This window comes from Engystomops pustulosus, chromosome 4 (assembly GCF_040894005.1).
Source record: "Engystomops pustulosus chromosome 4, aEngPut4.maternal, whole genome shotgun sequence".
In the NCBI taxonomy this organism is placed as follows: Eukaryota; Metazoa; Chordata; class Amphibia; order Anura; family Leptodactylidae; genus Engystomops; species Engystomops pustulosus.
In genome coordinates this window covers 207,911,604-207,938,208 of record NC_092414.1, presented here as the reverse complement: position 1 = coordinate 207,938,208, position 26,605 = coordinate 207,911,604, and the positions used below count along the sequence as shown (strand labels likewise).

Here is a 26,605-nt window from a genome sequence, read left to right as displayed (position 1 = left end):
TCAGACTCGGTCCCAGCCTGCACCAAGTTAAGTATAGTAGCGTTCTTATAAGTTTGGGATATGGCGGGTGAAGGGAATGTAAACAGATGCGCAAGAAGCGCATGATGCGCATGGAGCTGGCGCTCCGCTGCCAGGCGAGCTTTTGCCAATCCAAGCCCCTGTCTCTAGGCTACTCCCCAAACAGCACTTCTAAGAACCTTTTGTATAAGATCAAGTGTTGTAGCGTTCTTATAAGTTTGGGATATGGCGGGTGAGGGGAATGTAAACAGATGCGCAAGAAGCGCATGATGCGCATGGAGCTGGCGCTCCGCTGCCAGGCGAGCTTTCGCCAATCCAAGCCCCTGTCTCTAGGCTACTCCCCAAACAGCACTTCTAAGAACCTTTTGTATAAGATCAAGTGTAGTAGCGTTCTTATAAGTTTGGGATATGGCGGGTGAGGGGAATGTAAACAGATGCGCAAGAAGCGCATGATGCGCATGGAGCTGGCGCTCCGCTGCCAGGCGAGCTTTCGCCAATCCAAGCCCCTGTCTCTAGGCTACTCCCCAAACAGCACTTCTAAGAACCTTTTGTATAAGATCAAGTGTAGTAGCGTTCTTATAAGTTTAGGATATGGCGGGTGAGGGGAATGTAAACAGATGCGCAAGAAGCGCTGAAATAATATCCGTAAATGGTAAAAGTTTGCCAGTGTATTTTGTGGATAACACAGCAGGGTGGCGACAAGGTTAACAACTTTGATGTGGAATCCATGAAAACAACCCAAATTTCGGCCTGACACACCTCGTTTGATAAAGGGACGATGTATGGAGGCAGCTATATAAACGACTTTTGGAGGTAGCAATGGAGACAACGTGTGGAGGCTGCTATGGAGACAATTCAATTTGGATAGTGCCTGTATGTGGCAGTCCAAAAAAGTTTTCAAACCAGAGGAGCAGGTAGGTGGCCCTCCAGAAAAATGGAATAGATTGAGTGCCTGTATGTGGCAGTCCAAAAAAGTTTTCAAACCAGAGGAGCAGGTAGGTGGCCCTCCAGAAAAATGGAATAGATTGAGTGCCTGTATGTGGCAGTCCAAAAAAGTTTTCAAACCAGAGGAGCAGGTAGGTGGCCCTCCAGAAAAATGGAATAGATTGAGTGCCTGTATGTGGCAGTCCAAAAAAGTTTTCAAACCAGAGGAGCAGGTAGGTGGCCCCCCAGAAAAATGGAATAGATTGAGTGCCTGTATGTGGCAGTCCAAAAAAGTTTTCAAACCAGAGGAGCAGGTAGGTGGCCCTCCAGAAAAATGGAATAGATTGAGTGCCTGTATGTGGCAGTCCAAAAAAGTTTTCAAACCAGAGGAGCAGGTAGGTGGCCCTCCAGAAAAATGGAATAGATTGAGTGCCTGTATGTGGCAGTCCAAAAAAGTTTTCCAACCAGAGGAGCAGGTAGGTGGCCCTCCATAAAAATTGAATAGATTGAGTGCCTGTATGTGGCACTCCCAAAAATTGTTGAAAACAGAGGACCGGGTCGGTGGCCCTCCAGAAAAATTACATGCATAAAGTACTATAGCTAGAGCCAGTGGGCCCTGTCAAAAAATAGCCAGTTTCCTCTGCTTTACTGTACAAAGAGGAGGAGAAGGAGGAAAATGAGGAGGAGGAGGAGTGGATAAATTATTCAGGTTGAGCTTCCTTCACCTGGTGGAGATTGGAAATTATGAGAAATCCAGGCTTTATTCATCTTGATAAGCGTCAGCCTGTCAGCGCTGTCAGTCGACAGGCGTGTACGCTTATCGGTGATGATGCCACCAGCTGCACTGAAAACCCGCTCGGACAAGACGCTAGCGGCAGGGCAGGCAAGAACCTCCAAGGCGTACAGCGCCAGTTCGTGCCACATGTCCAGCTTTGAAACCCAGTAGTTGTAGGGAGCTGTGTGATCATTTAGGACGATGGTATGGTCAGCTACGTACTCCCTCACCATCTTTCTGTAAAGATCAGCCCTACTCTGCCGAGACTGGGGACAGGTGACAGTGTCTTGCTGGGGTGACATAAAGCTGGCAAAAGCCTTGTAAAGCGTACCCTTGCCAGTGCTGGACAAGCTGCCTGCTCGCCTACTCTCCCTCGCTACTTGTCCCGCAGAACTACGCACTCTGCCGCTAGCGCTGTCAGAAGGGAAATACTGTTTCAGCTTGTGCACCAGGGCCTGCTGGTATTCATGCATTCTCACACTCCTTTCCTCTCCAGGGATGAGAGTGGAAAGATTTTGCTTGTACCGTGGGTCCAGGAGAGTAAACACCCAGTAATCGGTGCTGGAATAAATTCTTTGAACGCGAGGGTCACGGGATAGGCAGCCTAGCATGAAATCTGCCATATGCGCCAGAGTCCCAACTCTCAAGAATTCACTCCCCTCACTGGCCTGACTGTCCATCTCCTCCTCCTCCAACTCCTCTTCTTCTGCCCATACACGCTGAACAGTGAAGGTCTGAGCAATGGTCCCCTCTTGTGTCTCGCCAACATTCTCCTCCTCTTCCTCCTCATCCTCCTCCACCTCCTCCGATATGCGCTGAGAAACAGACCTAAGGGTGCTTTGGCTATCAACAAGGGAATCTTCTTCCCCCGTCTCTTGTGAGGAGCGCAAAGCTTCCGACTTCATGCTGACCAGAGAGTTTTTCAACAGGCCAAGCAGCGGGATGGTGAGGCTGATGATGGCGGCATCGCCACTGACCATCTGTGTTGACTCCTCAAAGTTACTCAGCACCTGACAGATATCAGACATCCACGTCCACTCCTCATTGTAGACTTGAGGAAGCTGACTGACCTGACTACCAGTTCTGGTGGAAGTTGACATCTGGCAGTCTACAATCGCTCGGCGCTGCTGGTAAACTCTGGATAATATGGTCAGTGTTGAATTCCACCTCGTAGGCACGTCGCACAACAGTCGGTGAGCGGGCAGTTGGAGGCGGCGCTGCGCTGCCCTGAGAGTGGCAGCATCTGTGCTGGACTTCCTGAAATGCGCACAGATGCGGCGCACCTTCGTGAGCAAATCAGACAGATTGGGGTATGTCTTGAGGAAACGCTGAACTATCAGATTTAACACATGGGCCAGGCATGGCACATGTGTCAGTCTGCCGAGTTGCAGAGCTGCCACCAGGTTACGGCCGTTGTCACACACAACCATGCCTGGCTTCAGGTTCAGCAGTGCCAGCCACAGATCAGTCTGCGCCGTGATGCCCTGTAATAGTTCTTGGGCGGTGTGCCTTTTATCGCCTAGGCTCAGCAGTTTCAGCACCGCCTGCTGTCGCTTAGCGACGGCACTGCTGCTGTGCCTAGAGCTACCGACTGATGGCGCCATGCCCACGGATGGTAATTCGGAGGAGGAGGAGGTGGAGGAGGGGTGGGAGGAGGAGGAGGCATAGTAGGCCTGAAACACCTGGACCGAGGTAGGCCCCGCAATCCTCGGCGTCGGCAGTATATGACCAGCCGCAGGGTCAGACTCGGTCCCAGCCTCCACCAAGTTAACCCAATGTGCCGTCAGCAATACATAGTGGCCCTGCCCGGCAGCACTCGTCCACGTGTCCGTGGTCAGGTGGACCTTGTCAGAAACGGCGTTGGTCAGGGCACGGATTATGTTGTCTGACACGTGCTGGTGCAGGGCTGGGACGGCACATCGGGAAAAGTAGTGGCGGCTGGGGACCGAATACCGAGGGGCGGCCGCCGCCATGAGGCTGCGAAAGGCCTCGGTCTCTACTAGCCTATAGGGCAGCATCTCCAGGCTTAGCAATCTTGAGATATGCACATTAAGGGCTTGGGCGTGCGGGTGGGTTGCACTATATTTGCGTTTCCGCTCCAGCGTCTGGGGTATGGAGAGCTGAACGCTGGTGGATGCTGTGGAGGATCGTGGAGGCGACGATGGGGTTTTTGTGGCAGGGTCCTGGGCAGGGGGCTGACTATCAGCTGGCACAGGGGAAGGAGCAGTGGTGTGCACGGCCGGAGGTGAACGCGCTTGTTGCCACTGAGTGGGGTGTTTAGCATTCATATGCCTGCGCATACTGGTGGTAGTTAAGCTATTAGTGGTGGAACCCCTGCTGATCCTGGTTTGGCAAACGTGGCACACCACAGTCCGTCGGTCATCCGGTGTTTCCTTAAAGAACCTCCAGACTTCTGAAAATCTAGCCCTCGCCGCAGGAGCCCTCGCCACGGGAGCTTCACTAGTTGACACATTTGGCGCTGATGCACCAGCTCTGGCCCTGCCTCTCCGTCTGGCCCCACCACTGCCTCCTCCAACCTGTTCTGGTCGAGGACTCTCCTCCGTCTCAGAAGCACTGTGTTCACCCGGCCTCTCAACCCAGCTTGGGTCTGTCACCTCATCATCCTCCGATCCCTCAGTCTGCTCCCCCCTCGGACTTCCTGCCCTGACAACAACTTCACCACTGTCTGACAACCGTGTCTCCTCATCGTCGGACACCTCTTTACACACTTCTTCCACTACGTCAACAAGGTCATCATCACCCACAGACTGCGACTGGTGGAAAACCTGGGCATCGGAAAATTGCTCATCAGCAACCGGACAAGTGGTTTGTGACTGTGGGAAGGGTCCAGAAAACAGTTCCTCAGAGTATGCCGGTTCAAATGGCAAATTTTGCTGGGAGGGGGCAGACTGGGGGGGAGGAGGCTGAGGTGAAGGAGCTGGAGGAGTGCCGATTTCGGTGACATGGGTGGACTGCGTGGAAGACTGACTGGTGGACAAATTGCTCGAAGCATTGTCGGCAATCCACGACATCACCTGTTCGCACTGTTTTGGCCTCAACAGTGCTCTACCACGAGTCCCAGTAACTTCAGACATGAACCTAGGGAGTGTAGCTCTGCAGCGTTCCCCTGCTCCCTCATCAGCAGGTGGTGTCTCACCCCACCCAGGACCACGGCCTCTGACCCCTGCAGTAGTTGGACGCCCACGTCCCCGCCCTCGTCCTCTACCCCTAGCCCTCGGGTTAAACATTTTGAAAATGAGAGTTATAACTTTAATTTTTTTTTTAACGTTTTTTTGTGTTTTTTTTTTTTTTGTGTGTTTTTTAGTTTTTAAAACCAAACAATGCTATCCTATTGCTATGGCTATTTTCTAGCCAAGTATGAAAGCACACTGCTATGCCAGATGAGATGACACTGAGTTATGAAAAAAATAAACGTAAAATAAAAAAGGAAATGGCAGACTGTGCCTAATTGAAATACAACCCCGGGCCCTAATAAATTTTCCCACTTCGGTCTTTGCGATGGATATGTGCGTCACTAAGCGCAAAACACAGTGGTCGCAAGTCTCACTCCAAATTGCTCACAATTTGCTAGTAGATGCACTGCAACAACTACAGCCACCAGCAGATCAACCAGAAATCAAATATATGTAACGCTATTGTAGACGTAAGTAAGCCGTTTGTATTCTCCTATGGCTATTTTCTAGCCAAGTATGAAAGCACACTACTATGCCAGATGAGATGACGCTGAGTTATGAAAAAATAAATGTAAAATAAAAAGAAACTGGCAGACTGTGCCTAATTGAAATCAAACCCCTAATAAATTTTCCCACTTTGGTGTTTGAGGTGGATATGTGTGTCACTAAGAGCTAAACACAACGGTAGCAAGTCCCCCTGCTAATTCCTCACAATATGGTACTAGCTGCACTACTAGTGCCAGCAAGCCCAGCCACAAGCAAATAAAAAAAAAAGGATAACGTTATTGTAGCCCTAAGAAGGGCTGTTGGGTTGTTGTAGAATCACTCCTGCCTAACAGTAAGCTAATAGAACAGCCTAACGCTTTCCCTGACCAGCAGCAGCTCTGTCCCTAGCGGCATCCAGACAGAGAATGATCCGAGCAGCGCGGGCAGCGGCTAGTCTATCCCAGGGTCACCTGATCTGGCCAGCCAACCACTGCTATCGACGTGTAAGGGTACCACGTCATGCTGGGTGGAGTGCAGAGTTTTCTGGCTTGTGATTGGCTCTGTTTCTGGCCGCCAAAAAGCAAAACGGCGGGAGCTGCCATTTTCTCGAGCAGGCGAAATACTCGTCCGAGCAACGAGCAGTTTCGAGTACGCTAATGCTCGATCGAGCATCAAGCTCGGACGAGTATGTTCGCTCATCTCTAGTCGCGACACAATTTTTTTTTTAAATGCGGCGGTTTTTCCGAATACGTCGGGTTTTCGTTCGGCCACGCCCCCCGATTTCCGTCGCGTGCATTCCGGCGCCGATGCACCAAATTCCGATCGCGTGCGCCAAAAACCCGGGGTAATTCAGGTACAATCGGAATCGGAAATATTCGGGTAACACGTCGGGAAAACGCGAATCGGGCCCTTAGTAAATGACCCCCATTGTTTCAGACTCCTTCTGAACACACCGGCTGCTACACCAGACTGACTCCTAACTCTGACTGACTCACTCTGACTGTTAACTCCTCCCTTCTTCTTCCCATAATCCCTTGCTACTCTCTCACCTTAGTAGGCCAGCCCCTTCTTTAATAAACATATAACAGTTAAAGCTATGTACACAGAACATTGCCATTGCTGTAAGACCCGACATTTTACACAAAGTGGAGGGCGCTACATATGCAATATTCCTCCATAATCTCCAGCTCTACGCATGTCTCATGTTTTATTCTATAGGTGACGATAATGACTATCTCCCAGATTATGATATTCAAGTGAGAACAGAGTTTCCTGATAACTGGTTCTGGAATATAGAACATATGGGAGAAAGAGCGGATAGAAACGGGTAATTCTTACATTTTATGTTTGCATTTTATTAGGTAAAAGAAAGATTGAATTAACCTTAAAGTGAATGGGGCATCCCGGATCTCAGAGACATAAGTCACCAACTGCACAGGGGGTCCCATAATAATGATAAAAATACATACCCTGCCCCCGCCCTCATAATGGCTCATGCCCAAGTAGAAAAATCTTCCCCTTACTTCCCAACTCCCTTTGTTGCAAACAATGTTGTTTCAATGTAGGGTTCGTTCTTTCATTGATTTTTACAAGTGGGTTGGACTGGGCCCTTTTTCCAAACACCAAATAGCAGAATGTACTTTTATTGAGCACAGAACCTATGAAAAAGACATTGGTATCTAAGGGTTGGCATATGGCAGAGATTCCTTCATTTTGTCCATTCACCGAGTCTCACCTTTATAAAAGTGCAGCACGGTGGCTCAGTGGTTAGCACTACATCCTCGCAGTGCTGTGGTCCTGGGTTCAAGGCCCATTCAACTCAACATCTGCAAAGAGTTTTTATGTTCTCTCCGTGTTTCCAGGTCCTCCAGTTTCCTCCCACATTCAGGAGGTTTAGGAATCCTGATAAATCCTGGGGGGCAGCTGCGATGCACTGCACCATCGGGTCACTTCAATGCCAGGTCTGGCCAGTTCCTGCCATGTGCTGACCCACTGCATGGTCTGGCAGTGCCCCCTCCCCACCAAACTGGCCTATAGGGCAGAGTAGTCACAATTCCTGGCTCTGTGTCAGGGATTGTGACTGAATCGCAGCTTGTACACTTGTTTTCAGGACTCAATAAATCCCTCCCCTGGTTTCTAAATGGTTCACCAAAAACTGTGAAAAGATATTGGGGCACATTTACTAAGGGTCCGCAGCTGCGAATCCGTCGGGTTTTTTCCCGAATATTTCCTCTTTGCGCTGTATTTCACAGGATTGTGGCGCACGCGATCGATTTTTGGCGCAATCACGCTGACTTTCGCGCGACAGAAATCCGGGGGCGTGGCCACCGGACAACCCGAAGGATTCGGAAAAACCATTTGTGTCGCAAGATCAAGCACTCACATACAGCAGAAAAAAGCAGGTGAACTCCAGCGGACCTCGGCGCAGCAGCGACACCTGGTGAATATCGGCGCACGGACCTTAGTGAATCCCGGCAGAACCCGAATCAGCGTCGAAGAACCCGCCGATGGATCGCGACTGGAACGGGTAAGTAAATGTGCCCCATTGACTCGAGTATAAGCCTAGGGTGGAAAATGCATTTGTCACAGTCTCCCCCAGTAATGAAATGTCCAGCAGCTTCCCCTAATTAATTAAATTTCCCATGCAGCCTCCCCTCACTAATGAGGCCCCATGTAGCCTTCCCCTGGAATAAAATGCCTCATGCAGACCCTCTTTATATAAAAAAAAAATGAAACCTATATACTTAGGCTCTGGCGCTCCTCTTCACTCTCTGCTTCATGTGTCACAGTGCGGTAGAGACGCATCCATGTACTCTGCCCGCGCACACTCTATGATGTCATCAGTTTGTGTTCAGGCCAAGATACAGCCCAATTCCACGGGCTTCACATGTTCGTGTGCATAAGCAGGAAGCCCACGGAGAAGAGGAGCTTCCGGGGGGCGCCAGAGCGTATGTATATGTGTATATGTGTAAGTTATTATTTTCATATACTTGTGTATACTTGTGTATAAACTGAGTGGGGCTTTTTCAACACAAAATTTGTACTTGAGCGTATACGGTATATACACTTTGTCCACAGTATGCGGCTCAGGAGGCATTGACTTTCCCTCTGTGTATCTCTTTTGATTTTCTGCCATATGTGCTATATGTGCTGATCTTGCTTTTATGTTGTTTGTTTGTGAGTCTTGATTTGTGTCTGCACGGTGACCTAGGGAGGGATTGTCTTTGGTCATTGTCCAGTGTCACCTACTGTAGGATACGGCGAGGCAAGCTAGCAGGTGACAGCTGGGGGCTCAGCTTAGGGTTCCCGACCTCCTATTACAAAAAAAGTCACCAAATGGATATGAAACAATATCTGCAGGTTATATATCTTAGGTCTTTTACATATGACCGTATGGGAGCCCACGATATGGCCACACAATTTGGAGCTGTGTCATGGCCCCCATGAAGGTCTATGCCACCCAGTCGGTTGGCCGCTCGGCTTTGAATGGAGAGAGGGGTGAGGAGCATTCACTCTCAGTCCCCTCTCCACTTGGCCACACGCTACGCCCAAGATCCAGTCCTGTCGAGCAGGAACTTAAGCAGAGTTAAGCGCATGTGCTTCAGGTACCCAATTTGTTACCTAGGAGGTCACTCAATGAGAAACGACTGCGTGCAGGACGCTTTGTTATTTACTCTTTGTTCCTGACACCAATATGAATATCAGAACACATTTCTATATCTTCACCATAAGTTTTTTTTATCTTTAGAATTTCAACCAAGGTGCTTAACATCCACTTGAAGGATTCTGTCACTACCTGGGAGGTCCAGGCCGTGAGTCTCTCTCCAAATAAAGGTAAAAACCGGAACACAGTCTTGCGCATCTCCTGGGATAATAAGGAGGTGTTCATGCTCAGGAGTGTTTTCCATGTCCCCCAGTCTGCTGACCATATTAAAGGGGTTGCCTATGAAAGAAAGTTCTCAATTCTTATCCCCTAGTGATGTTTACACAATAAACTAGTATCTGAAAGATAGAAAAAGAGAGATGAGACAAATTAGAGTCTTAAGATAGATATAAGACACAATGACACACTCAGCTCTGCTGCCTCACCTAATCAAAAAAACAGTCAGCACTGCTATGTCACCCCCTCCCCTGGGATCTAAAGCTTACCTTGTTTGTAGATCAGCTGCTCCTGTGTCCTCTCCATGCTGTTACATGCATGACTGAACCGTGAAGTGCCTGTAGTGCTGTCTGCCTCCTACACCTCCCGCTTCGCCTGCTAAGCAACATAAGCTGGAAGGAATTGTCCAACCATATTCAGAAGTTGACGGTTGGATCCAGGGACAACCAAATTTTTAAAACCAGGACTGAGAGACATATTGAGATGCTGTATTTTTGTAAAAAAAAAAATAAATCTACCATTTAAAAAAAAAATCTTGACATACTTACTTACGCTCCTCTTCATCCTGATCCTGGCGGTGGTCTTCACTAAGCTTGACCCGCCGGGATCACCTAGAAAAGAAACGTATAATTAACAGCCTAGAGAATGGGGACAAGATGTCCGGTGCTCCGGGTTGCTAATCATGCATGCCTCCTTCGTGACGTCACCTCCCTCTTTAACATGGGAGAGGGAGGCATATATCACACAGGAGGCGTGCATAATTAGCAGCCCGGAGCACCGGACATCTTGTCCCCATTCTCTAGGCTGTTAATTATACGTTTCTTTTCTAGGTGATCAAGATTAAGAGGAGCATAGGTAAGTATTTGTAGATTTTGTTTTTTTTAGTTTTTTAAATGGTAGATTTCCTTTAATAACAGAGAATTAGAGAACGTGCTATTTTGTGATCCTGAGTATATTTAACAGTCTTTGTGGGAATATCCCTTTAAGTCACACATATATAACCATCTAACTCAGTATAGAATATCAGTGATAATTACAGTATAATAAATTGTACATTATTACACCTCAGTATGACCATTGTGATATAACCTTTATTGTTATGGTCCTCCATTATAACAGCACAGGTGTAAGTTGTAGCAAGCTCCTGTCTGGATGGAGCTGAAGTAAATTTGGAGTAGCTCAACCTTGAGAACAAATAACTCTTCAGCATCACCACTCGGAGTGTCACGTGTCTACCAGACTTCCTATAAAGGTCATGGTCACAAACCGTGCTATAAAGATGCGCTGCAATGTTATGTTTACTATTTATTCAGATATCAAGAGGCTTTGGAGGACATTCATCAATTTTGGCACAGGAACTGGATTTTTGGGGCACAAATCATGCAGTAATTTAAATTGGGATTTTTGATTTTGGTGCAAGGGATTAATTAATTGGCGTGCTACCAAAAACGGGCAGAACTAACTCCACATGCATGAAGGTGAAATGGAAGTCAGTAGACCAGCTTTTTACAGCACTTATTGGGGCACATTTACCCGTCCGGAGGAGTTCACAGAAAGTGCATTCTCCGTGTATAATGCACTGTGCCGCAATTCACTACGATCGTGCGCCCAATGTCGCCCTGCATGTCGCTTCCCTCTCAGGTCCGACAGAGTTTACCTTCTTCTTCCCGGTGCATGTAAGTGCATTGTCTTGCAACACAATTTGAAACTTAAATCCCGCGCTCAGTCCAAATCAGTTGGATCGTCCAATGCCACTGCCCCCCCACACATTTCTGACACACGAAACCCTTAATAAATAAGCCCCATTGTGTACCAAAAATTGCTTCATAATTTTTTTTTGGGAAACTAAAAGCGCTGCAAAAGTGTTTTCGGGATTTCAAAGCTACGCCTAATTTTTGCACCCAAAAGAAAGCATGAGCGACGGAAAAGGACCAATATAGTGGCGCCAACACTTCATAAATAAGAAAACAACAAACTTTCGGAGACTCGATAATGAATGCCCCCCTTTGTACTCAGGTATCTGTGTATCCAAGCCTTATGAGATCCGGGTATTGAAGGAATTCTTTATTGACCTGGAGCTTCCATATTCTGTGGTGAGAAATGAGCAGGTGGAAATTCGAGCCGTACTCTACAACTATGGACGTACAACGATCAGGGTAAGGAACAACTTCGCGGGGTTTCATGACTTTGTAGGGACTTTATGATTTTCACCAGTCAGTGTTACCTGTTATATTGTCATAACCTTACATACATTATTCTACATAATACATTTCACATTCCTTCCATTCTCCATAGCTGCTTCACTTTTGGGCTGGATTTCCCACGTTCCTCTTCACCTTTAATGTCTTTATCTTAGGTGCGAGTGGAACTAACTCACAATCCACAATTCTGTAGTTTGTCTACAGCAAAGTCAAATTTCCGTCAGGTTGTAGAGATTAGACCTCAGTCTTCTGTAGCCGTTCCCTTTATCCTTGTCCCGCTGAGCCTGGGTGATCAGGACGTGGAGGTGAAGGCTGCAGTTTCTGGACAGAATTTGGCAGATGGAGTCAGAAAGAAGCTGAAGGTTGTGGTAAGTGATATATACTGTGCTGTACATTGCAGATAGATGCTTCTTCATTGTGCTGAATCTATGTTATCAATTGTTCTCATTGTTAAAGAGATTCTACTAATCCTCCATCACGAAAAATAGCTCGTAACCAATCACAATCAAATATAATATAATGTATACAGAGAGTGAAATAAGCAATGAAAACATCAGCAATATTCTAATTGAATACACTGCTCCGGAAAATAAAGGGAAGACTTAAACAACACAAGTCAATCGCACTTCCGTGGAGTCAACCTGTCCAGTTATGAATCAGTGCTGATTGTGACTCAATTTCTCCTGCTGTTTTGCTAATTGCGACCTACATTTCTACCTGTTGTCTGTTCCATTTGCACGACAAACCTTATAAAGGAGAGGTTCTGTAGGTGGTAATCGCAGACCATTTCTCTGTTTGAAACAGGTAGCATGAGGTGGTGTCTGCAATGCACAGAAGTTTGTAAGGCAGAGCAGCTCATCCAGGGTGGCATATCAATGTGAGCCAGGGACGGACTAGGAATTTAAAGTGGCCCTGGAAAAAACTTTAAAAGAGTCAAAAAGTAGGCATGACTATTTGATGTGGGTGGAGTTACTAAACTCCACACAAACTGATAGATGGTCTAAATTAACATGTACAGCACAGAGAAAAACGCATACTGCCTCCCTTATACAGGAATAATGCTTCTAACACAACTTAAAGAGGACTTGTCACCTGTAAGAAAAGCACTAGGAGTACAAAAGGAATGCCGGACTGCTCTCAAAGCGGTCTGGTATATTCATGAGGGGGCAGTCCGAGGTGCTGCCTCTTCCACAGACCCACAGGTGACTCCTCGGACTGCCCCCTCATGAATACGCCAGACCGCTTTGAGAGCAGTCCGGCGTTCCTACTGTACTGCACGTCAGTGTCTGCTAGCTTTATAGGATGGTTCTGGTAAAGCTAGCAGTTTATCACTGCTTAAAATGGGGTAACGCTAGGAGCTGCTTACTTTAGTAAGTGCCTTTCTTACAGGTGACAGGTCCTCTTTAATACTGTAGTACGGTGGGCATACATTGGAGCCGGGGAGAGGAGGAGGGAATGAACGCCGCTCACGGCGCCGTGAGCCTGTTGCGGTGTATGGGGGACGTATATACGCCATATATGCATTGGACCATATATACGTCCCCCATACGTGTGTGTGAATATAGCCTTATATTAACAAAAAAATCATACTACAATATCTTCTCTGATAAACAAGAATAGAACTACTATAATACTGTCCCTAACTAAAATATATTACAATACTGCATTTTATGCGCGAGAATATAACTACTATAATACTGCCCCCTATGTACAAGAATATAACTACTATAATACTGCCCCCTATGTACAAGAATATAACTACTATAATACTGCCCCCTATGTACAAGAATATAACTACTATAATACTGCCCCCTATGTACAGGAATATAACTACTATAATACTGTCCCCTATGTACAAGAATATAACTACTATAATACTGCCCCCTATGTACAAGAATATAACTACTATAATACTGCCCCCTATGTACAGGAATATAAATACTATAATACTGCCCCCTATGTACAAGAATATAACTACTATAATACTGCCCCCTATGTACAAGAATATAACTACTATAATACTGTCCCCTATGTACAAGAATATAACTACTATAATACTGTCCCCTATGTACAAGAATATAACTACTATAATACTGTCCCCTATGTAGAAGAATATAACTACTATAATACTGCCCCCTATGTACAAGAATATAACTACTATAATACCGCCCCCTATGTACAAGAATATAACTAGTATAGTACTGCCCCCTATGTACAAGAATATAACTACTATAATACTGCCCCCTTTGTACAAGAATATAACTACTATAATACTGCCCCCTATGTACAAGAATATAACTACTATAATACTGCCCCCTATGTACAGGAATATAACTACTATAATACTGCCCCCTTTGTACAAGAATATAACTACTATAATACCGCCCCCTATGTACAAGAATATAACTACTATAATACGGCCCGGGCCCCTATGTACAAGAATATAACTACTATAATATTGTCCCCTATGTACAGGATTATAACTACTATAATACTGCCCCCTATGTACAAGAATATAACTACTATAATACTGCCCCCTATGTACAAGAATATAACTACTATAATACTGCCACCTATGTAAGAGAATATAACTACTATAATACTGCCCCCTATGTACATGAATATAACTACTATAATACTGCCCCCTATGTACAAGAATATAACTACTATAATATTGCCCCCTATGTACAAGAATATAACTACTATAATACTGCCCCTATGTACAAGAATATAACTACTATAATACTGCCCCCTATGTACAAGAATATAACTACTATAATACTGCCCCCTATCTACAGGAATATAACTACTATAATACTGCCCCCTATGTACCAGAATATAACTACTATAATACTGTCTCCTATGTACAAGAATATAACTACTATAATACTGTCTCCTATGTACCAGAATATAACTACTATAATACTGCTCCCTATGTACAAGAATATAACCACTATAATACTACCCCCTATGTACAAGAATATAACTAATATAATACTGTCTCCTATTTACAGGAATATAACTACTTTAATACTGCTCCCTATGTACAGGAATATAACCACTATAATACTACCCCCTATGTACAAGAATATAACTACTATAATACTGCCCCCTATGTACAAGAATATAACTACTATAATACTGCCCCTTAAGTACAAGAATATAACTACTATAATACTGCCCCTATGTACAAGAATATAACTACTATAATACTGCCCCTATGTACAAGAATATAACTACTATAATACTGCTCCCTATGTACAAGAATATAACTACTATAATACTGCCCCCTATGTACAAGAATATAACTACTATAATACTGCCCCTATGTACAAGAATATAACTACTGTAATTCTGCCCCTATGTACAAGAATATAACTACTATAATACTGCCCCTATGTACAAGAATATAACTACTATAATACTGCCTCCTATGTACAGGGATATAAATACTATAATACTGTCCCCTATGTACAAGACTATAACTACTATAATACTGCCCCCTATGTACAAGAATATAACTACTATAATACTGCCCCCTATGTACAAGAATATAACTACTATAATACTACCCCCTATGTACAAGAATATAACAGCTATAATACTGCCGCCTATGTACAGGAATATAACTACTATAATACTGCCCCCTATGTACAGGAATATAACTACTATAATACTGCCCCCTATGTACAAGAATATAACTACTATAATACTGCCCCCCTATGTACAAGACTATAACTACTATAATACTGCCTCCTATGTATAAGAATATAACTACTTTAATACTGTCTCCTATGTACAAGAATATAACTACTATAATACTGCCCCTATGTACAAGAATATAACTACTATAATACTGCCCCCTATGTACAAGAATATAACTACTATAATACTGCCCCCTATCTACAGGAATATAACTACTATAATACTGCCTCCTATGTACAGGAATATAACTACTATAATACTGCCCCCTATGTACAAGAATATAACTACTATAATACTGTCTCCTATGTACAAGAATATAACTACTATAATACTGTCTCCTATGTACAAGAATATAACTACTATAATACTGCCCCCTATGTACAGGAATATAACTACTATAATACTGCTCCCTATGTACAAGAATATAACTACTATAATACTGCCCCTATGTACAAGAATATAACTACTATAATACTGCCCCTATGTACAAGAATATAACTACTATAATACTGCCTCCTAAGTACAGGGATATAACTACTATAATACTGCCCCCTATGTACAAGACTATAACTACTATAATACTGCCCCCTATGTACAGGAATATAACTACTATAATACTGTCTCCTATGTACAAGAATATAACTACTATAATACTGCCCCCTATGTACAAGAATATAGCTACTATAATACTGCCCCCTATGTACAAGAATATAACTACTATAATACTGCCCCCTATGTACAAGAATATAACTCCTATAATACTGCCCCCTATGTACAAGAATATAACTCCTATAATACTGCCCCCTATGTACAGGAATATAACTACTATAATACTGCCCCCTATGTACAGGAATATAACTACTATAATACTGCCCCCTATGTACAAGAATATAACTACTATAATACTGCCCCCTATGTACAAGAATATAACTACTATAATACTGCCCCCTATCTACAGGAATATAACTACTATAATACTGCCTCCTATGTACAGGAATATAACTACTATAATACTGCCCCCTATGTACAAGAATATAACTACTATAATACTGTCTCCTATGTACAAGAATATAACTACTATAATACTGTCTCCTATGTACAAGAATATAACTACTATAATACTGCCCCCTATGTACAGGAATATAACTACTATAATACTGCTCCCTATGTACAAGAATATAACTACTATAATACTGCCCCTATGTACAAGAATATAACTACTATAATACTGCCCCTATGTACAAGAATATAACTACTATAATACTGCCTCCTAAGTACAGGGATATAACTACTATAATACTGCCCCCTATGTACAAGACTATAACTACTATAATACTGCCCCCTATGTACAGGAATATAACTACTATAATACTGTCTCCTATGTACAAGAATATAACTACTATAATACTGCCCCCTATGTACAAGAATATAGCTACTATAATACTGCCCCCTATGTACAAGAATATAACTACTATAATACTGCCCCCTATGTACAAGAATATAACTCCTATAATACTGCCCCCTATGTACAAGAATATAACTCCTATAATACTGCCCCCTATGTACAGGAATATAACTACTATAATACTGCCCCCTATGTACAGGAATATAACTACTATAATACTGCCCCCTATGTACAGGAATATAACTACTTTAATACTGCCCCCCTATGTACAGGAATATAACTGCTATAATACTGCCCCCCTATGTACAGGAATATAACTACTATAATACTGCCCCCTATGTACAAGAATATAACTACTATAATACTGCCTCCTATGTACAGGAATATAACTACTATAATACTGCCCCCTATGTACAAGAATATAACTACTATAATACTGCCCCCTATGTACAAGAATATAACTACTATAATACTGCCCCCTATGTACAAGAATATAACTACTATAATACTGCCCCCCTATGTACAAGAATATAACTACTATAATACTGCCCCCTATGTACAAGAATATAACTACTATAATACTGCTCCCTATGTACAAGAATATAACTACTATAATACTGCCCCCTATGTACAAGAATATAACTACCGTATATTCCGGTGTATAAGACGACCCCCCTACTTTCCTGTTTAAAATATAGAGTTTAAGATATATTCGCCGTATAAGAATACCACTTTTCCAACGCATACAAAACACCGGTAAAAATAAAAAAAAAACAGATTTGAATTTAACATGGTCCTTTTTTTAATTTAAATTCTTATGACATGCAGGTATATAGCAGGAAAACTGTCGCTCATAAACATAAGGCATACAACAACAACATTACCATTACAGCACAGCCCCCAGTAGTATACAGCACAGCCCCCAGTAGTATACAGCCCAGCCCCCAGTAGTATACAGCACAGCCCCCAGTAGTATACAGCACTGCCCCCAGTAGTATATAGCACAGCCCCCAGTAGTATACAGCACAGCCCCCAGTAGTATACAGCACTGCCCCCAGTAGTTTACAGCACAGCCCCCAGTAGTATACAGCACAGCCCCCAGTAGTATACAGCCCAGCATAAAAAAAAAAAAAAACTTATATACTCACCCTCCGGTGGCCCCGATGTGCTGCGCTGCTCCCCCGATGTCCGCGCGGCTCGTCTTCAGTGTTCCGCGCCGTCTGAAGACGCGGAAGACTGAAGACGAGCCGCGCAGACATCGGGGCCAACGGAGGGTGAGTATGCGCCCCGATGTCTTTTTGAGGCTGCCGGCAGCTTTTTGAGGCTGCCAGCAGCCATCGCTGTGAAAACACCCGCGATCGGTGCTAGCATCGATCGCAGGTGTTACCGGTAAGCCTTTGCTGCAATATGCAGCAAAGACTTGCCGGCTATGGAGAGGGCTCAGCCCGTGAGCCCTCTCCATGCACCGGGACCCGACCGCCGCCGTGAATACACGGCCGGCGGTCGGGATTACCGGCGTATAAGACGACCCCAGACTAAACAGAAGATTTTTCTGTCTTCAAAAGTCGTCTTATACGCCGGAATATACGGTACTATAATACTGCCCCCTTTGTACAAGAATATAACTACTATAATACTGCCCCCTATGTACAGGAATATAACTACTATAATACCGCCCCCTATGTACAAGAATATAACTACTATAATACTGCCCCCTATGTACAGGAATATAACTACTATAATACTGCCCCCTATGTACAGGAATATAACTACTATAATAGTGCCCCCTGTGTACAGGAATATAACTACTATAATACTGCCTCCTATGTACAAGAATATAACTACCATAATACTGCCCCCTATGTACAAAAATATAACTACTATAATACTGCCCCCTATGTACAAGAATATAACTACTATAATACTGCCCCCTATGTACAAGAATATAACTACTATAATACTGCCCCCATGTACAGGAATATAACTACTATAATACTGCCCCCTATGTACAAGAATATAACTACTATAATACTGCCCCCTATGTACAGGAATATAACTACTATAATACTGCCCCCTATGTACAGGAATATAACTACTATAATACTGCCCCCTATGTACAAGAATATAACTACTATAATACTGCCCCCTATGTACAAGAATATAACTACTATAATACTGCCCCCTATGTACAAGAATATAACTACTATAATACTGCCCTCTATGTACAAGAAAATAACTACTATAATACTGCCCCCTATGTACAGGAATATAACTACTATAATACTGCCCCCTATGTACAGGAATATAACTACTATAATACTGCCCCCTATGTACAGGAATATAACTACTATAATAGTGCCCCCTGTGTACAGGAATATAACTACTATAATACTGCCTCCTATGTACAAGAATATAACTACCATAATACTGCCCCCTATGTACAAGAATATAACTACTATAATACTGCCCCCTATGTACAAGAATATAACTACTATAATACTGCCCCCTATGTACAAGAATATAACTACTATAATACTGCCCCCTATGTACAGGAATATAACTACTATAATACTGCCCCCTATGTACACGGATATAACTACTATAATACTGCCCCCTATGTACAAGAATATAACTACTATAATACTGCCCCCTATGTACAAGAATATAACTACTATAATACTGCCTCCTATGTACAGGAATATAACTACTATAATACTGCCCCCTATGTACAAGAATATAACTACTATAATACTGCCCCCTATGTACAAGAATATAACTACTATAATACTGTAGAAAAGGTAGATTTGGATCCAGCACTCTTATGCCAAACACGGAGACGGTCCAATGCAGAAAAAATATAATCCTTTATTGAAGGTAAAATCATGCGGACACACAAAAGCTGATTGTAAGGGATCAACGCGTTTCGGCAGGAGCTGCCTTAGTCATGATCTGATATATACAATAGAACATGGTGCTTTTAAAATACCCGCTTCATGACCTCACGAGTCAGGTGACCAATGTGGGAGGGGTTACACACGTGAAGTTGATGGACAACATGTCAATCATGAAATCATGTGATGCGGTGTCAACCCTCATGAACCTGAAATCGTGGGGCAGAAGAAATCCGGCAATAAAACATTGTAAACTTTACAAAAAAGACAAATGGGACTCCAATCATGGCACGACACACAACGCACTGAAAGAATGTAACTGGCATCCACAAAAAGATGAGGTACTGCATGTCCCTCATGTCATCCCCAATACGTTATTAGGAATATCCCTTATGGGGAAATGATTAGGCTACGACGAAACTGTACATCAGATCAGGATTTCAAATTGGAGAGACAATACTTGGGTCAACGATTAAGAACTCGTCGATACAAAAACAAAGACATAGCTATAGCGGCCAAAAAAATTAATAATGTTTCACAAAAAGCACTATTGAATATGAACGAAAAGAAACACACTAAGGAAGTAGGGAAACAAAGGGTACCATTTATTACGTCATACAGTAACCAATATTCCCAAATAACGAATATTATCAAAAAATTTATTCCAATGCTTATCCAAGACCCCATTTTACGAGAAATCATATCTCCAGGAATAAAATATATTGCCAGACGAGCTCCCACCCTAGGCAATAGTCTTTCCCCGAGCCTCTTTCTCAGTGAAGAGAAGAAAAAACCCACTTGGCTTAAATATAGAGGCAACTTTAAGTGTGGACATAAGCAGTGTATAGCTTGTGACTACATTAAAATAGGGGATACTGTTACATCCATGCACACAGGCACATGTCATAACATTAAATCCTATATCAATTGTAACACCTCCAATGCCATCTATGTAGCTTCCTGTTTGAAATGCAATAAACAATATGTAGGACACACAGCTGGCCCCCTAAAGATAAGGATACGCAGGCATCTATCTGACATAAGCAATAACTCTGTCAACATCTCTTCTATTTCCAAACATTTTAGAGATTGCCACAATAAACGCACTGATGGCTTTTCTTGGACTGGTATAGAGAGAGTATACCAACCCATTAGAGGGGGAGATATTAAACGTAAGCTTCTCAATCGAGAGACTTTTTGGATGTTTACCCTAGCCAGTCGGCAACCAGAGGGTTTGAATAAAAGATCTGATATCATATTAACATATTAACATCACCCTCTCTCCTCCTAGATATGTGTGTTTTTCCCTTCTGCATTGGTTTACTTACATCTCCCTTTCCTTGTTTTGTTTATGTCATTGTTTACATATTGTTTACATATTGTTTACATATTGCATGTCTCTTTAGAACAACTTATGTCACTCTAACATCATTTATGTGCCTCTATATTTGCTTTCATATATGGTTCCACCCTCCAATTACCACGGTAACTCATCTTAGGTTTACACCCAGGCACTGTACGAGTGTGATGTTTACGAATGTTATGTTTACGTAGTCTCTTTGTACATGACATGTTACCAGAGCACTTTATATATACCTTATTTAATGGTTAACATAGAGACGTACCTGTGGTCCCGTTTCCCCATAGATGTTACTTGACGTTTACATATTGTTTACATATTGTTTACATATTGTTTACATATTGTTTACATATTGCATGTCTCTCTAGAACAACTTATGTCACTCTAACATCATTTATGTGCCTCTATATTTGCTTTCATATGTGGTTCCACCCGCCAATTACCACGGTAACTCATCTTAGGTTTACACCCAGGCACTTTACGAGTATTATGTTTACGAGTGTTATGTTTACGTAGTCTCTTTGTACATGACATGTTACCAGAGCACTTTACATATACCTTATTTAATGGTTAACATAGAGACGTACCTGTGGTCCCGTTTCCCCATAGATGTTATTCGACGCACTTTATGCCATTGCGTTTTTCCACATGTTGTGTCATTTATAATCCAACAATGTGAATAATGACCTGTGTTTACTTACTTGTGCATTTCCTGCCTCAGCGATTGATGTAGAAGTTCATGTATTGCAGTACCTCATCTTTTCGTGGATGCCATTTACATTCTTTCAGTGCGTTGTGTGTCGTGCCATGATTGGAGTCCCATTTGTCTTTTTTGTAAAGTTTACAATGTTTTATTGCCGGATTTCTTCTGCCCCACGATTTCAGGTTCATGAGGGTTGACACCGCATCACATGATTTCATGATTGACATGTTGTCCATCAACTTCACGTGTGTAACCCCTCCCACATTGGTCACCTGACTCGTGAGGTCATGAAGCGGGTATTTTAAAAGCACCATGTTCTATTGTATATATCAGATCATGACTAAGGCAGCTCCTGCCGAAACGCGTTGATCCCTTACAATCAGCTTTTGTGTGTCCGCATGATTTTATCTTCAATAAAGGATTATATTTTTTCTGCATTGGACCGTCTCCGTGTTTGGCATAAGAGTGCTGGATCCAAATCTACCTTTTCTACACGTTTGTTGGGCCTGTGGACGGAGGCCTGTTTCCGGAGCACCTGCCGTGAATTGGAGTGCGGACTTGTTATCTACACCAGTGGTACGGGTGAGCCGGCGTTTCTTTTTTCTTGTTTTATACTATAATACTGCCCCCTATGTACAAGAATATAACTACTATAATACTGCCCCCTATGTACAAGAATATAACTACTATAATACTGCCCCCTATGTACAAGGATATAACTACTATAATACTGCCCCCTATGTACAAGAATATAACTACTATAATACTGCCCCCTATGTACAAGGATATAACTGCTATAATACTGCCCCCTATGTACAGGAATATAACTACTATAATACTGCCCCCTATGTACAAGAATATAACTACTATAATACTGCCCCCTATGTACAGGAATATAACTACTTTAATACTGCCCCCCTATGTACAGGAATATAACTGCTATAATACTGCCCCCCTATGTACAGGAATATAACTACTATAATACTGCCCCCTATGTACAGGAATATAACTACTATAATACTGCCCCCTATGTACAAGAATATAACTACTATAATACTGCCCCCTATGTACAGGAATATAACTACTATAATACTGCCCCCTATGTACAGGAATATAACTACTATAATACTGCCCCCTATGTACAAGAATATAACTACTATAATACTGCCCCCTATGTACAAGAATATAACTACTATAATACTGCTCCCTATGTACAGGAATATAACTACTATAATACTGCCCCCTATGTACAGGAATATAACTACTATAATACTGCCCCCTATGTACAAGAATATAACTACTATAATACTGCCCTCTATGTACAGGAATATAACTACTATAATACTGCCCCCTGTGTACAAGAATATAACTACTATAATACTGCCCCCTATGTACAGGAATATAACTACTATAATACTGCCCCCTGTGTACAGGAATATAACTACTATAATACTGCCCCCTGTGTACAGGAATATAACTACTATAACACTGCCCCCTATGTACAGGAATATAACTACTATAATACTGCCCCCTATGTACAAGAATATAACTACTATAATACTGCCCTCTATGTACAAGAAAATAACAAATAACTAATAAATAAGCTGTCACTGCCGACTGGACTGGATAAAAAAGCGGAGCTGCAGGGGAGCCTGAGAAAGGTGAGTACATGTTTTTTTTAATTTTCAGACCGGCCCCACCAGTCCCAGACTAGCCCCGCAGTTGGCCCATGAGGATTTCCCCCGGTGGATTTAATGGCCAGTTCGCCCCTGATTTGTGCTGTGCCAAAAAAGTTATCTGTGTCTGTCAGCGCAAAGTCCAGAGCATAGAACAGATACTCCAGTAGAAGTGGAGGGCGCCATATGAGGACAACAAGCCAGTAGCAGGACCGCTACCTCATCCTTTGTGCAAGGAGGAACATGAGGAGCCCTGTCAAATCACCTCCAACAGCCACTAATATCCGTGTGTCTGCTCAAACTGTCAGAAACAGACTTCATGAGGGTGGAATGAGGTCCTGACGTCCACAAGTCGCTGTTGTGCTTACAGCCCATCACCGTGCAGGTGAAGTGGGCCCCAATTCCTTCTGATGCAGGACAATGCTAGACCTCATGTGGTTGGAGTGTGTCAGTAGTTCCTGCATGATGGAGGCATTGAAGCTATGGACTGGCGTCCTTGTTCCCTAATCCTGAATCCAGTTGAGCGCATTTTGGACTTTGGACCACATTTATTAATGGTAAACTGCATGTAGGCCGCAGCTGACTTCTGACATAAATGTGGCGGCCGGTGCAAATATGCACTGACACAACCCTTTCTGTGCACAGTATTGTGTCATGGTTGCACTATTCTAGCGCAAACACTTTATAAATATATGTGCAACCAGTTTGTTCATGTATTTATGTGCAGTCTATGCCAGAATTCTTGTGCAGATTGAATAATAAATGTGGGCCAATGTGTCTCAGTGCGTCTTCCAGCACCATGTTGTAGCACAGACTGTCCAGGAGTTTACTCATGCTTCAATCCAGGTCTGAGTGCAAATCCCTTTGGGGAAACATTTGCCACCTCTTCAGGAGCATGCCCAGCTGTTGAAGAGTAGTCATACAGGCACGTGGAGGCCACACACAATACTGAGCCTCATCAGGAGCATGCCTAGGCGTTGTAGGGAGGTCATACAGGCACGTGGACGCAACACACAATGCTGAGCCACATCAGGAGCATGCCCAGCTATTGTAGGGAGGTCATACTGGCATGTGGAGGCCACACACAATACTGAGCATCATCAGGAGTATGCCCAGGTATTGTAGGGAGGCCATACTGGCATGTGGAGGCCACACACAATAGTGAGCCTCATCAGGAGCATGACGAGGTGTTGTAGGGAGGTCATACAGGCACGTGGAGGCCACACACAATACTGAGCATCATCAGGAGCATGTCCAGGTATTGTAGGGAGGCCATACTGGCATGTGGAGGCCACACACAATACTGAGCCTCATTAGGAGCATGACGAGGTGCTGTAGGGAGTCATACAGGCACGTGGAGGCCACACACAATACTGAGCATCATCAGGAGCATGCCCAGGTATTGTAGGGAGGCCATACTGGCATGTGGACGCCACACACAATAGTGAGCCTCATCAGGAGCATGCCCAGGTGTTGTAGGGAGGTCATACAGGCATGTGGAGGCCACACACAATACTGAGCCTCATCAGGAGCATGCTCAGCTATTGTAGGGAGGTCATACAGGCACGTGGAGGCCACATACAATACTGAGTCTCATCAGGAGAATGCCGAGGTTTTGTAGGGAGGTCATACAGGCATGTGGAGGCCACACACAATACTGAGCCTCATCAGGAGCATGCTGAGGTGTTTTAGGGAGGTCATACAGGCACGTGGAGGCCACATACAATACTGAGTCTCATCAGGAGCATGCTGAGGTGTTGTAGGGAGTCATACAGGCACGTGGAGGCCACATACAATACTGAGTCTCACCAGGAGAATGCCGAGGTGTTGTAGGGAGGTCATACAGGCACGTGGAGGCCACACACAATACTGAGCCTCATCAGGAGCATGCTGAGGTATTGTAGGGAGGCCATACTGGCATGTGGAGGCCACACACAATACTGAGCATCATCAGGAGCATGCCGAGGTATTGTAGGGAGGCCATACTGGCATGTGGAGGCCACACACAATAGTGAGCCTCATCAGGAGCATGCTGAGGTGTTTTAGGGAGGTCATACAGGCACGTGGAGGCCACATACAATACTGAGTCTCACCAGGAGAATGCCGAGGTGTTGTAGGGAGGTCATACAGGCATGTGGAGGCCACACACAATACTGGGCCTCATCAGGAGCATGCTGAGGTGTTGTAGGGAGGTCATACAGGCACGTGGAGGCCACATACAATACTGAGTCTCATCAGGAGAATGCCGAGGTGTTGTAGGGAGGTCATACAGGCATGTGGAGGCCACACACAATACTGAGCCTCATCAGGAGCATGCTGAGGTATTGTAGGGAGGTCATACAGGCACGTGAAGGCCACACAATACTGAGCCTCATCAGGAGCATGCTGAGGTATTGTAGGGAGGTCATACAGGCATGTGAAGGCCACACAATACTGAGCCTCATCAGGAGCATGCCCAGGTATTGTAGGGAGGCCATACTGGCATGTGGAGGCCACACACAATACTGAGCATCATCAGGAGCATGCCGAGGTATTGTAGGGAGGCCATACTGGCATGTGGAGGCCACACACAATAGTGAGCCTCATCAGGAGCATGCTGAGGTGTTTTAGGGAGGTCATACAGGCACGTGGAGGCCACATACAATACTGAGTCTCACCAGGAGAATGCCGAGGTGTTGTAGGGAGGTCATACAGGCATGTGGAGGCCACACACAATACTGGGCCTCATCAGGAGCATGCTGAGGTGTTGTAGGGAGGTCATACAGGCACGTGGAGGCCACACACAATACTGAGTCTCATCAGGAGAATGCCGAGGTGTTGTAGGGAGGTCATACAGGCATGTGGAGGCCACACACAATACTGAGCCTCATCAGGAGCATGCTGAGGTATTGTAGGGAGGTCATACAGGCACGTGAAGGCCACACAATACTGAGCCTCATCAGGAGCATGCTGAGGTGTTGTAGGGAGGTCATACAGGCACATGGAGGCCACATACAATACTGAGTCTCATCAGGAGAATGCCGAGGTGTTGTAGGGAGGTCATACAGGCATGTGGAGGCCACACACAATACTGAGCCTCATCAGGAGCATGCTGAGGTATTGTAGGGAGGTCATACAGGCACGTGAAGGCCACACAATACTGAGCCTTATCAGGAGCATGCTGAGGTGTTGTAGGGAGGTCATAAAGGCATGTGGAGGCCACACACAATACTGAGCCTCATCAGGAGCATGCTGAGGTATTGTAGGGAGGTCATAAAGGCATGTGGAGGCCACAGGCTACTAAGCATCATTTCCTTGTTTTGAAATATTTCCACTGAAGCTAAATTAGTCTAAAATTTGATTTTGAGAATCATGTAATGAATAAATAATTGTAGCTGGAATTTTTCA

The 26,605-nt window shown here is 44.0% G+C and overlaps 2 protein-coding genes across 3 annotated transcripts in view; both read left to right on the top strand.

Annotated features, from left to right (window-relative positions):
- LOC140128224 (A.superbus venom factor 1-like) overlaps positions 1-26,605 on the top strand; it is a 224,420-nt gene that overhangs the window by 51,763 nt on the left and 146,052 nt on the right. The window lies entirely within an intron of this gene.
- The window catches only part of LOC140125844 (complement C3-like), a 60,778-nt gene that overhangs the window by 4,336 nt on the left and 29,837 nt on the right, over positions 1-26,605 (top strand). Inside the window, exons 4-7 of the mRNA XM_072144720.1 lie at positions 6,616-6,724; positions 9,146-9,231; positions 11,294-11,433; positions 11,634-11,846. Of these exons, the coding sequence (XP_072000821.1) occupies positions 6,616-6,724; positions 9,146-9,231; positions 11,294-11,433; positions 11,634-11,846 (548 nt within the window). The remainder of the gene's footprint in view (positions 1-6,615; positions 6,725-9,145; positions 9,232-11,293; positions 11,434-11,633; positions 11,847-26,605) is intronic.